Raw genomic sequence first — 13,911 nt, 5'->3', positions numbered from 1 at the left:
CTGCTTCATGGTGACTTCATTTGCCCTCTTTTCTAGTCAGAACATGCTTAGCTTCAGCTTCCTCGACCAGATTTATGCTTCTGTTTGCTAGACAAAATATTCCATTACTGATGTTTTGGTCCTTGTAAACTGGGATCAGGTCATCCCTTAATCATATCTTTGATTGAATTCATGGCATCTGCCACTGCACGGCACATTTCCCAAACCCTTAAATCAGTTTATGCCCTGAAAGCTCTCTAATGCACAAACATCCACCTCGAACATCCCTTCCCCTGCCTGGACTGAGCCTTCTGACAAGATGTGTGTGGTCATTTATATCCACAATGTGCTGCAGCTGCAAGATTGGGCAAATAATACAAAAAAAAAATCTGCAGGGCTGCACCAAAAAGAAGTTTCTGTTCACCTCCAGCCCCTTGTGCTTAAAGTCTGGATGCTCAACTCACTTGGCTTGTGTTGTAACCACAGACAGGACCAAACACTCTCATCAAGCTGCAGGGCTGGGAAGCTGCCTGATAGTGCCCCCTTGTCCTCTTTCTTTTCCTTTCTTCACTCACTCCTAAGTCCCAGGGAGGACTCACACATTTTGCTGCCCCAATGGGATCTGACACACAAATAACTCTGCAGAGGAGAGCTCCTCTCCCATTGGAAGGCACAGTGGAATGAGACTGGAGCAGATGGGGCTCTTTTTTGACATTCCCTCCTTATTAATACAAAGTGATGGGAGTGAGAAATGATGCCTCACTGGAGAAGTTAAGCTTGAAGATAATTTGGGGCATTAGAGCTGCTCTGTCTGGAAACACTCCATTTCTTGCTCCCTGCTGTAAGTCACTGGTGTACCTTGGAATGACAGGAGCCACTTTGTATTCACTCAGCTCATCTACAGCCATTCAGAAGCAAAAATTTTGCTTTGCAAAGTTTCTTATAATCATAAAATCTGCTGCAAGGAAGTAGTCTGGCATTGCAAGTCATGCATTTAAACAGAGCTGGGCCAGTTTCCCAATGCTGCCACAGGTTTCTGTGGCACCCACCCAAGCTCAGGGTGAATTGCTTCAATGCTTTTGGCTTGAAAAGGAATATTTCAGTGTGCTATTAAAGAAAAGAGAAAGCAGACTCTAGTCTCTTCATCCCAGACAGAAAGAGACTTAAAAAACCTAATACTCCTCCCTGGGATCAGGGGGCTCTGTTGCCTTCAGCCAACAATCCTTCTCCAGGCAATTCAAGAGAAAGGGGTGGTTTCCCCCCTCCTTATTCAAAACTGAGTTTGCCAGTCTCAGGGGGAGATCTAGAGAGTTCAGAAGATGCAGCAGGAGGAGAGAAAACAGCACTGTTTCTCAGAAACGTGTCTGTCATCAAGGAGACTCTCTAATGTTCTTTATCCCAGGAAAGGAGGAGGCTTGGAGCACAGGCAGGGAGGTTTTCAGCTGGGTTCTGGGGTGGTTTCTGAGCCCACAGCCTGCCCAGAGCTCAGCCCGTGCTTCTGCAGCTTCAAAGGATCACAGGAGGCCCCTGCAGGGAAAGGGCCAGCAGTTAATGTGAGCTCAGTGAAATACAAAGAGAATCTGGAGGTTTGGGTGTGTTGCCATTGCTGGGATGGTGTCCCACCAGCAGCTGTGCCACCAAGGCTCATCAGGAGGCAGAGTTTAGGACAGTGAGGCAGGGAAATATGAGGGTGAAAGGAGAGATGCAGGGCAGTCTGTGAAGCTCCAGATTTGAGGAGGGTTGTGGACAAAGGGATGAGGTTTTGCCTACACTGACAGCTGCCCACTCAGTGTTCTGGCCCCTCATGGTGTCCAGGGTATAAATTAGGAGCTGGTTCATTTCTGGAGGGACTTTCTTTTCAAGGCAGATCCTTTGTGGACCACTTAATCAAGATGGATTCATGAGGCCCATTTCAAGTCATCAGTCTTCTTGCATTATGCATTTCCTTTGATGATTGAGCCCACAAGCAGTGGAGAGGAATATAAATGTGTGACTTGCTGATGGCTCTTCCAGCAACCAAGGCAGCAAATGGGACAGTAAAACAACCTTTGGCTGAAAACTGCTTTCAGTTTAAGAACAGCATAAAGAACAGATGCATCAAGGAAAGCACAGGGAGGATAAACCCCTTCCCAGTACTGTTTTCTATTTGAAGCCACAAAGGTCTGTAATAGCTGCCCATATTATTTCCTCACAGCAACACCCTGCACTTAATTGCTCTGTGAGGTCCATTAATGCAGAGAGGAGCCTGTGGTAAGGGCTAAAGAGCAAGTTCTTCCCTCCTTTGAACCCAGTCTGGCTGCTGCTGGAGCAGTGTGCTGCAGATGCTGTGAGTCAGAGCAGGCTGGAGGAGGAACCAGATTTGTGTGGTTTATTGTCAGCCTGTTCATTCTGTGGCATTTGGAGAGAGCCAGGCAGTTTCCAGGCATGTGCAAGGCAGGAAAACACATCCTCTGGGCTGCTGAGGTGCTTTCGTGAAGTGACTTTGAGTCCAAGGGACAGCTGCCGTGGGGTGGCTGATGGATGTTTGATGGTTCCCAGGGACAGCTGTGCCTGCAGGATTCTTGTGTCCCCTGGAGCACCCACACCCTGGGCACTGGCCCTGTGCTCTGGGTCCCCTCTGGGTGCTGCTTTTCCAGGGGGGGCTGCACTCTGAGTTCCCATATTCGTCCTGTTCTGGGTCCCTCTGGGTGCCTGCTTGTCTCCCTATTTCCCTGAACATGCTCCAGACATGGCTTCAAAGTGCGGTTTTTCAGTATTCCCTGGTGAATTTTAGAAACAGCTTCAAAACCATTTGATCACTCCATGGGGCAACATGGAGTACATCCTTCCAGCACTGTTCACTTCTTGCTGTGTTTGGTTGGATGACAGAGGGAAGAATTTCTGGGCTAGTTCTTTCCCAAACTGGTTGATTCTAAACATATTACTGCAACAGCACAGCTGCTGCCCCTTAGTCATGGGTTACAGTCTTTTCTTAGCCAAGTTTTAAGAGTTTGTTTTCTGTTTCTCATATACAGCCAGTTGAAAACTAAATAAAATATCACTCTTTTTTTTTTTTCTGCAATATGTTTCTATAGTTAGTACAAAGTGACAGATGATTGATGATTTCTTTAGTTGCAAATATTGTAATTCTCTTGTTCTCCTGTTTCCTACAAGCACTGACTGATACTCCAGAAGGACAGATAAGCATGTTGAATTCCTGCTGCCACTTTGTCAAGAGAAGCATTTTCAAAAGCCAGTCTGAATAACTCTTGATGGCTTTTTTGTTTATATGCTTGCTAGCAAGAACTCACCTGCTCTGGGAATTATTTTTTAAAATATTTGACCTCTGGATTTCCATGTTCATTGGCTCTCATGTTCCCCAGACCTGCTCTGAGCAGATTTCAGTGTGGTGATTAAAATTCCTTTGTAATTAGGAGCATTCCTATAATATCCTTGTGCTGGGCTATGTGAAGGAGGGATAACAGGTGAAAACAATTATTTCAGCCATTGATAGCAGCCAAAATGCAAAGATGACTTCAAGGTTAATGATGTCCTCTATGGTCCCAACTGCCTTAAATGATTGGAATATCTTCAGAGGTCTCCACACTTTTTAAAGAACCTGAATTATGTCAAGATTCAGTGGGGGAAAAAATAGTACAATCTTCAGGAAGAAATAATTCCTGCCATTTATTCAGACTATTTAAAAATTTTATGCAATGAATCCCAATTTTATGCAATGAATCCCAATGAATATTGTGGAATACTTGCTTCAGTTTTAGAACGGTTTTATTTGGGGAAAACACTGAAATACACTGGTTTCAACCACTGCTGTCTCATCATTGCTGTCATAACTTTTTTTTCTCTATTTAAATCTGCATTCTGAGGGGGCTCAACACACCAGTCATCTTATTCATACTCTGCAGTGAACTTGGACTTTTCTTCATGCCTTTGTAGGTCTCCCAAAGAGGAGCTGGTAGCACAAACTTCAAGTTGCTCTGCCATAGTTTCTTTTGACAGATCTTTTTCCCCTGAGTAGCTCCCAGGAGCAAAATGTCAGTGTAATTTGGTGCCAGCCATGAATACCCAGTTGGCAACCTGTGAGGTCCCTCTTACTGAACCTTAGGAGCTCTATGTGTCAAAACCCACTTGGCCTGAAATGCATTAAGATGTCAGGGACAATTATCCTGCTGCATTTCCCATTCATTAATCACAGCTCTGGCTCTCTGAAACCCCTACGCCAGCAATTACAAACAAGATTGATGTGGGCTTAACCAGCATTCTGAGGAGTATGCACGCACAAAATACCACTTTTTTTCTTTTAACCTAAATCACTGTAGTTTGAAGGAAAACAAGCCATCTATTTAGAGCATCTGTACACCAGTATCCAATCCTCAGCCTTGTAAGTGGATGCCAAATTGCCTACAAAATTCTGGAAGAAAAAAATGTGAAAGTCTTTAAAGGCATTTTTGAGTCACTTATGACTCCCTCAGTCTGACACTTATGTGAGAGGGCAATTTAGTCTTTTCCTGGCAAGGTCTATTCCCAAAACAGTTCCCATCTAATGGCTTCATCTGACTTTGGGAGCTGATCAGCTAATTAGCTCCCTCAGCCTGTGAACAGAGAGCATCATTTTGGGAACCTGATTTTGGTGTTTTCCTGGAAATGATGTAACTTGGCTTTTTTAGCTTACACCACCATGGTGAGTCTGGGAACAAGCAAGGGAGAGAAATCCAGGGGCAGGCTGAGGAGGAGCCTGCAGAGAGCACTCAGCAGCAGGGCAGAGCTCCAGCCAGCCCTTCTGCTGCTCAGGTGATGGCATTGTGACTGTCCTCCCATTCATCTCCCCTCATGCATTAAGGCTGCTGATGGTGCCAGTACAAATAATTGAGTACATCTCTTGTGCGTGTGTTCCTAAAGAAAAAAGAGCTCCGCCTGTCCCTCACACAGCAAGAGGGCACAGCCCCTATCCCAGCAACTCTGCAAGGAGCCACAGCAGAGTTCTGCACAGCAGCAGTGGGATCAAACCTGGGACACCAAGAAATCACCCCTCCCTCCATATTGCAGTGTCACTCTAATTAATTTTTTCACCTCTGACTCAAGGGGGTGACTAATTCTGCAGTGCCACCCTGATCAATGCACATGTGTATTTACACACGTGTTCATCACATGCAAAGAGCCAGAAGTGGGGCAAGGACAATAAGGAAATGAAAGAAGTGTATTTCATTAGTAGTCTAAAGTCTAGGAAAGCAAATGAACAAATTCTATAAACTGGCTTTTCTAATAGTAAGACTTCTTTAAGAAGCTGACCACCCAGTTCCTTCCTGATCTGCTGGAAGTTCATTGTTCAGAATTTGTTTTTCCCTATAAACTGTGATTTGAAAAGAAGTAGCCTATCCAGTGGTTACTGAGTCCATGAAAATTAGGGCTGGGTGAACAATTCTGTATAAAATTTAGATCTGGTTGACAAATACTTTTTAATATATTTTACAAATTCTGTTCATTTCATCCATTATTTAGGATACATTTTTCCATTACTCTGCCAGCTTTCTTGCAAGTAAGCTGTTTTTAATATGATTATTTGTCTCCCTGGGTGGTAACTGCAGAATATGGCCAGCTCAGAACCTGTGAGAAAAGCAAGTTCCCACCATGGCTGGGGATCTGGTGCCTCTCCTGAGCTGGACATTTCCTCCCAGAGGGAAGATATTTTTCCTGAGCTGTCTGCCATATTCATACATAGGCAGGATTCCTCTTTCCCATCTAGATGTGTCTTCCTCTGATGAGCTTCTCCTGTTTCTCTCCTATTCCAGGGATTCATGGACATTGACCTGACCAAATTCAGAGAGAGTGGAGCCAATGTCACTGGCTTCCAGTTGGTGAATTACACAGATACTGTTCCTGCCAGGATCATGCAACAGTGGAGGCAAAATGATGCCAGAGAGCACCCACGTGTGGACTGGAAGAGGCCAAAGGCAAGTGGTACAAAAAAAAAAAAATGCATTTCATTTGGTTCCATCTGGCTCAGTTCAAGTTATGCTCACCTCTTTGTGATCACACATGGCTCTTAATTCTCACTTGAGAAACTCTCAGTATAATTATGAACATTAGCTGTTCCATTTGCCTGAACATTATCTGAATTTTACAAGGCTGCAGTTACTGCCTCTTAAGAAACACAAAATTTAATGTATTCACTCACTCTCCCTGTTTTCACTCCCTCGAAGCTAAGAGTTAAATATCTCATAAGGTTCAGTGTATAAAAAACAAAAAGCCTCTTTAAGTCCTTAACCTTTGACTTGTTTACAAGACATCCAGTGATAATAAAGTATTTCCAGATGTTCTTTTTGAGAATTTCAAATCAGAGTGTACAACAGGGGGAAAAAGTATTTTAATTCCTGACACAGAAGGCCCTGAAGCTGTTGAGGGATGAGTGGAGGGAGAGGTTGTTTTTTCTCTGTTTAATATTTGAAAATGAATACATTTGTGACAAACACTCTGCCATAGAAATGTTAGCTTTGGGATTAGTTTAAGAAAGTTCAAAACAACTAAATCAGTGGGTGAGCACAGAAAAAGGAGTTAACACTAATGGTTATTGCCAAGTTTTACACTGCTTTCTGTACAAGTTTCTGCTTGAATAAACTTATGTTTTGCAGAATTTTTGCCAATTGAGATGGAATTTTCTGGTCTCCATCCGTGACCAGAAAACGTCCCTTGTTTGATTTCATGTAGCTCACATTTACACAGTATAATGTGCTCCTTAAAAGTTCAGGTCAATGCTTCTGATTAAACAAAATGCTTGGGTAACAGGTGAAGGACTTTTAGGGCTGAGGTTTCCTCAGGGAGTGAAATCAGGAGCTTCTACTTCACTTCCTAGCTGTGAAAGTCAAAACCAACTTTTAGGAGTCAACAGGGCAGGGGAGATTACAGGGAGCAAGATGCTGTTGAACGTCATAGACAGGAGGTGAGGACAGAGTGTTGCTGTTTTCTTAACCTGGAAATGAAACTCAAGATACTTTTAGTAAGGAGGCAATATAAGAGTGGATTTTTATCAGAAGGCTTTCAGGGGTAGTTATGGAAAGATGTCCACAGGGATGAGTACATTTTTATAGGTTTTAGGGAATTTACCTGATTGATAAACAGCACCAATAGGAGGACAAGTGCTGATGTAATTTCTTCTCAGGTCAAGTTTTGTTTTGTTTGGAGTCTTTCCCTCAGCATTAGCTGTGCTCTGACCATAAAATACATCTTGAGGAGTTGTTCTCAACCTCAGTTTCCAGGAAGAACCAAGATAGCACAAGGGTTTTGTACTTCTTGGGGCTTGGTGCTCTGGAATTTGTTTTGGTTTTTCCTAGGGAAACGCTATGGAAAACTATCAGGAAAATTAGCCACTCACATTACAGGCTGCAGAGCTACAAATATATGTGCAAAGAATACAGGAAACATGTAAATAATAAAAAAATAAACAGGTAAAAACCAAAGAGCATCAGAGCAAGGCAGCTGGAGGGTTACCCTGAGTGCCCTTTCTGTTTCCAGTATACATCAGCACTCACCTACGACGGCGTGCGGGTGATGGCCGAGGCCTTCCAGAACCTTCGGCGGCAGCGCATCGACATTTCCCGCCGCGGCAATGCCGGCGACTGCCTGGCCAACCCCGCCGTGCCCTGGGGACAGGGCATCGACATCCAGAGAGCCCTGCAGCAGGTTGGCAACCAGCCTGGGGGGTGTGTGTGTGCTAGGGGCACGCTGGGCACAGCCTGAGTGGGGCAGGACGGGTGGGCAGCAGCAGAATCACGAATCGCTTGGGGTGAGGAGGAGCTGATCCTTCTGGAGAAGTGAGGTCTGAAAATCCCAGGGGTGCTTCCAGCAAACTGCTTTTCCTGGTAGCATCTGAGGTGTTCTTGTGTCCTGGTTTAGGGCAAATTTGGGAGAAAACCTCCAAAACTGACCCCCTCCAGAAAGCAAACCCACATGGCCCCTCCCAACAACCGGTTTGGGAAGGATTCCTCAGAGAGAAGTGGAAAGAACCTGTTTATTTAACAGGCACAGCACTCCCCAGCACACAAAATGAACAATACCAGATGACACCACTCTTTCATCACTCTGAAAAAGATGACAAATTCAGAAAGTCTCTCTTGGGGGTAGTGGCTCTGTTCTCAGTCCCTCCGATGCTGGGGCAGCTGCTGCCCAGAGTAGGCCCCGCTAGGCCACAGGGTGCAAACTCTCGGTGTTTGCCAGGCCCCAGTCCAGAGCAGGTTTGAGTGGTTTCAAAAAAGGAAAAGGAAAAACAGTCCAGGGAAAAACTTGGATTGCTTAGCTAAACTAACTAATAAGCAGAAGCAAAAAGCAGGAGGAAGAGCAAGAGCAAAGCGAAAAGCCAAGCAAAAAGCAAAAGCAGCACCATGTACTGCCCCATCTCTGTGTCCTGCCAGCTGTGGGGGAGCAGCTGATAACAAAACCAAAACAAAACATTCACTCTTCAGGGCCAGTCTTGAAGGCACAGAACATAATATCCAGCATAAACAGAACAACTGGGGATACAAGCATCATAACCTCGCCCTAGGACACCTTGCCTGCTCTGATTTCTGTTGCTGTTCTAAAGCCAAAATATTATCCCTTAAAATCAAGAGTCCCTATCTTTATGTTTCCCTCCCTAAAACACAGACCTGCTCAGACTGTGTTTTCTGCAGATTATTTGATTCTCAGTGCAGTCAGCTTCAGTTCCAGCCTGCTAATGAATGCATGTGAATTTTGCCTTATGTGTTGGCTGTCACCAAAATGTTCTCAAAGTGCAGATTATAGCTTGTTTCATACTGTGAGGGCTCATAAAAGTCTTAAGAGCAGCCATTTAGATAGTTTATTCCTCAAATCTGATAGTCTTGCTTTTTTCCTCCTGCATAAAATTTAGATTTTTGAATAAACAAAAATACAATGTGAAACTTACAGCAAGAGAGAAAAATAATTCACTCTTATCAAAGACTTACCAAGGTAGAATATTTTAAAATTTCATTAAATTTCAAGACTGACATTTACTTCTAGCACTTTTCTTTCTTTTCCTGACAGAAATAGATGGATTCCTTGCAAATACTGCTAGTTCAGTGTTATCCAAATATAGCTTATCCCATCTTCTTCCCTTAACTGTAAAGAAGGCAAAAAACCCACCATTTATGTGGTTCATTTGTATAATATGTAAAGTTCCTCAAGTATTTTGTTTTGATTTGGTTTTGGCTTACTGGTAAACAACAATTCCTTTAAAACCAAATCTTGCATCGGATTTGATTTTATTGCTTGGATTCAATTTGTTCCCAAGCCTGTCACTGACTTTTTGCATGACCTTGGGCAAATCACTGTCACAGCTTCTCCAAGCCTTTATAATAAAATCAGCCTCCCTGATGCATTAGGGAGATAGGTTACCTAATAAACATGAAATACTTGGAAGTCTTCTGATGAGCAATAGCTGCTCCAGCATTTTTCTTTATTGAATTTATGAGAATAAGATATCAAAATTAGACAGCTAGAAAATACAATTTGTGTGTGTGTGTGTTGGAAAATGTCCTCTGAAGTTTCCTTATATCTTCATTAGAACAATTTCAAAAGTCTTAATTTTTCAGCTGGAGTGACTTTGGGTGAAGAACACAAAGACCCATTTGCAAAAGTTGCTTCTTTACAGATGAAAAATAATAATTTTTAAAAGGCTTGACCAGTTCAGTTGTGATGATCAAAATAAAAGACTGAAACAGGCAGGGCAAGAAGCCTCCTAGCAAAAAAATTAAGTTTGAATTTGATAATCTTCCAGTATTTAGTAATGTAGCAAGAAAGAGACAGAAGGAAATAGAATAACTTATGATAAAATTGAAGGTTTGAGTTATCCTTTCTGTAAAGACTCACAATTTAGGCAATTCTTACAGCTGCTCACAGTGTGCTTTTTCTTCACCTCCCATTTGTTAATGCCTAAAATTTTATAAGCTTTTTAAAAGCAAAAGGTTTCTCTACTTACTTCTACTTAAACATCTGGATTAAGCTCTCAAATTGCCTTATTCCTGTTTAATGTATGAAGGAGCCACAGAACCGTAAAATTATTTAGGCTGGAAAATCTAAGATCATCGAGTCCAAACATTATCCCAGCATTTCCAAGTTCACTAAACCACTAAACCATGTCCCCAGCACTGCCACATCCACACATCTTTTAAATCCCTCCAGAAATGGTGACTCCACCACTTAACTCCCTGGACAGGCCATTCCAATGCTTGACAACCCTTTTGGAGAAGAAATTTTTCCTAATGTCCAAACTAAACCTCCCCTGACACAACTTGAGGCCATTTCCTCCTGTTCTGTTGTTCTGTCTGGGGGAATAGACTGAACCCCACCTAACAGGGATTCATGGATGGCAGGAACAAAGATGAAAAGAAATATGAAGCGTTCTTCAGTTTTTTAAAAACAGAAATCTGGCATGTTCAAGGAGAATGCATGTTTTTATAAAAATAATTACCTTTTTTTCTTTTTTTACCAGAAAAACCCACAAAATATTGCTTAAAACTACTCCACCACGGTTTTGATTTTACTTTGAAAAGGTTATGATAGTTTTAAATAAATTTTTATCATTATGGGGTCAGCACATCTAATAAGCAGAAAGCTAGTCCCTAACTGCTGACTAGGCCTGTAAAACAGAAGGCCACAACTGCATCCTTCTGCTCCAGATGTCCCAGCAAAGAGCCGAATGCCCATTCTTGTCTTACACACAAATGTGCTTAAATGTCTCCAGTTGACTTGAGTCATGCTTAGCACTGTTGAAGTCAGTCCTGACTGTACTTTGCACTGCATTTTTGCATTTTGCACTGCATTTTTTGCATTTTGCACTGCATTTTTGTATTGTGCATTTACCTTCAGAGGATAGTGAATGACAGAAAAGATGTGCTGCCTCCTGCAGCATGGATAGCAGAGATCCCTTTTGCATTTCAGTGACACATGGATATCACAGGATTAAGATTTTATTCACTCAGATAGAAGAAATTGATGCTGTAAACCTGCCTTTTAGTGCATACAAAGGTACAAAGCACAAGCACCTGTGACCTGAGCTTCAGATTTGGTCAGAACCTGAAAGGAAAACCAAGGAGACATGAAAAAAGCAGGCTTGGGAGTGCTTAAGACAATGGTGCTTTTTCAGGCCATCTATTTTTTATGAGCATGTTGTGTCTTGTGAAAAGGGAAAAGCATGTTTGTCCAAATGTCACCAGGAATACCTCTTGAATACAGCTTCAGAAAATGCTGGCAGATGTTCATTTTCATGACAAACCTTTGTTGTAACAGCTGGAAAACAAACACGGCTTAACCAGATTAACAACAGATTTCCTCTGTAATGATACAGCCTCATTTCTTCACCATGGGTCTTTATTCTGAGGATCTCAGGGTATTTTAAAAGGCTGTTAAATATCTGTCCCCATTTTTCATGTGGAAAGACTTCAGTTGCAGGGACAAGAGGTTTGTCCAAAGCAAGTGGAAAGGCAGAAAAAGAGCACTTCTCTGGGTGGTCTCCATAGAAACCCAAATCTGCACTAATTTTTCCTTGTTCCTGGTCCCCACTGCCTGGTCCCCACAGAGTGTGTGATTCTATTCAGGAGCTCTTCTCCATTTCAGGCTGGGCACTTTTGCAGCAAGGGAATTTCAGGATGTGGGATGTGAGGTGAGCCTCACTTCAGCTCTACTGTGTTATCAGCAGAGATTTACTGTTCAGAGTTTCCTATGCAAATGTCAATACTAAATTGTTAGATTTTATTAATCTGGTGCAGAGGTAATTAAATTTGCTTGATTACTTAGAGACTCATCTCTATACAAAAATAATGCCTTGGAGCTGTGGCCATGGTTTCATATTTCCTCCTGATTTACAATTCCTGATTTGAGCTGACAAATTCTTTACCAAATCCCTACTCCAGGTCAGATTTAGAAAATACAAAACCCTGCAAACTCAAAGAGTTCAGAGCTGATTTAGCTCACTGTCACGTCCCAAGAGGTGATGGGCTCACATTGTGATGTAGCTCTTAGGCTGCTCTGTGTTTTAAACCACTGAGTTTTAAGAGAAAGGGTTTTTAAATTAAAGAGTCAGCTAAAAGGATGGCTTTGCCCATGGCCAGGCATGCTGTAGAGAGTGAGCCATAGTGACAAACCAGTTTCAGGCAGACATGCTGCTTCCCCTGCATGAATTGAGAGTAATGACTGCACTCAGCACCCTTCTTCCCCTGCCCTCTCGCTGCTGCTGAATCACCACTGCATGAGAAGCTGACCAATTTGCTGTCTTCATTGCTATTTGTGTATTTAAGGTCCGTTTTGAAGGATTGTCTGGCAACGTCCAGTTTAATGAGAAAGGACGCAGGACCAACTACACCCTCCATGTGATTGAGATGAAGCATGACGGGATCAGAAAGGTAAAGCAGGGAGTGACCAACATCCTGTGTCAGCTTCCAGCCCATGTCTGAGTGGCAGTGTGGCTGGGTCTCAACAGGCATTCCTGTTCATGAAAATTTGTTTGTGGACAAACAGCAAGGGCATTCCCAGCTCTAGGCATGAGCAAAGCCAAGCACTAGGGAGAACTTGTGGTGTGTTTCTAAAAAATTACAACATTTAGAAGGTGTTATCAATAGCAACAAGGGCATTTCAAGTGTGGCAAAAATTTTCCAGGATGCTAAGACTTGGTCAGCTCACCTTTGCTATTGACACAGTGTGTTGGTGCAGGCCCAGCTCTAGGTCTGGCTTTGCCCTTCCACTTTTCCAAGGATAAACAAAGGCAGAGCCAGGCAGAAGCTGTTTGCCTCAACCATTGTAAGTGAACCCTGTATGTTGACCTAATTCTGTTCTCCTTGAAGTGACAAAAGCTTTAGCACTAAACCACATCCCAATAGCTACACAGACCTTTGTGCTCTTCTGAAGTCTTGATCCCTTTCTGTATCCCAGGCTCTTTGAAAAATCTGGCCTTATTCAGAGATGCCAAGCCCTTGAAACATGAATCCTTTTGAAAATCTGACTCTAGGTGCTTATGTCCCACTTTAGATACCATGTATTTGAAGAACAGAGAATAACTCAGTTATTCCTTGATAAAGGAGAGTTACTATGTATTTTGGAAAGGGGCATTCTCTGCATCTCCTCAGTCCCCTGAAAGATAAAAACTTGTTTGAAACTAACAAAAATGTAAATAATGAAAGTTCCATATTTACAGCCCCTATCTCAAATCTATGCTTGCATATGAGAGCAGCAGGTGTGAGATCAAAGCCCCCCACAGTCTAGTGGAAAAAGGCAAATTTTCTTTGACAAATAAAATAAATGTGATTTTGAAGATGTACAAAGCAGTCATCCTCCACTGCAAAGTATTCATAAGAGGACAAAGGCAGCATCATGCCCAGTTTGGGTCTCTGAACTTCAATAAGTTGGCAGTCTGGAGAGAGTCTAGAGGAGATTAAATTGAGTGGCTGAGTGTATTGATTTTTCTATGTATTTACCATCAGAAATAATATTTGTTTGGAAGACGTACATCATTGCCATGATGCTTATTCTATTTTACATCCACCAGGTGAGAGGTGCAAAGCGAACATTCATGTCTCCACTTTTGTTGCCCTAGGGCAGAGCTTTGAAAGCCCTTTCCTCACTTTCCGTTCTTTTTGTCTGTGCAATGAAGAGTGATTAGAAGCATGCAGAGATTTTTTTTCTCCTCAGCTGTCATGATCTCTAATCTGCCATCATCAGGTTCCTGGTCATGCCCTGGTTAATACCTTTTCCCATTTATGATAAGAAATTCCTTTCATATGAGCAGAGCTCAGGCAGCTTCATACTTACATGAGGTGATGGAAAACCTCTTATAAAATCAAGCCCTCCAAGTGGATAACTTCAACCAGGATCTTCCTAAAGATATTTGCTGGCACTCTCCTTTACCTGCAAGGAGTGATAGATCTGCCCAAATCCCTGATTATTATTAAG

General features: G+C 42.6%; 1 protein-coding gene across 4 annotated transcripts in view; it reads left to right on the top strand.

Moving 5' to 3' along the window:
* The window catches only part of GRIA1 (glutamate ionotropic receptor AMPA type subunit 1), a 121,210-nt gene that overhangs the window by 68,395 nt on the left and 38,904 nt on the right, over positions 1 to 13,911 (top strand). For all 4 annotated transcript variants that reach the window (XM_074551957.1, XM_005483689.4, XM_005483688.4 and 1 more), the window contains exons 6-8: positions 5,766 to 5,927; positions 7,486 to 7,653; positions 12,264 to 12,368. In XM_074551957.1, the coding sequence (XP_074408058.1) occupies positions 5,766 to 5,927; positions 7,486 to 7,653; positions 12,264 to 12,368 (435 nt within the window). The remainder of the gene's footprint in view (positions 1 to 5,765; positions 5,928 to 7,485; positions 7,654 to 12,263; positions 12,369 to 13,911) is intronic.

The sequence above is a fragment of the Zonotrichia albicollis genome, chromosome 15 (assembly GCF_047830755.1).
Source record: "Zonotrichia albicollis isolate bZonAlb1 chromosome 15, bZonAlb1.hap1, whole genome shotgun sequence".
In the NCBI taxonomy this organism is placed as follows: Eukaryota; Metazoa; Chordata; class Aves; order Passeriformes; family Passerellidae; genus Zonotrichia; species Zonotrichia albicollis.
Note: the sequence above shows the minus strand (reverse complement) of the source record. Positions and strands in the feature narration are given on the sequence as shown.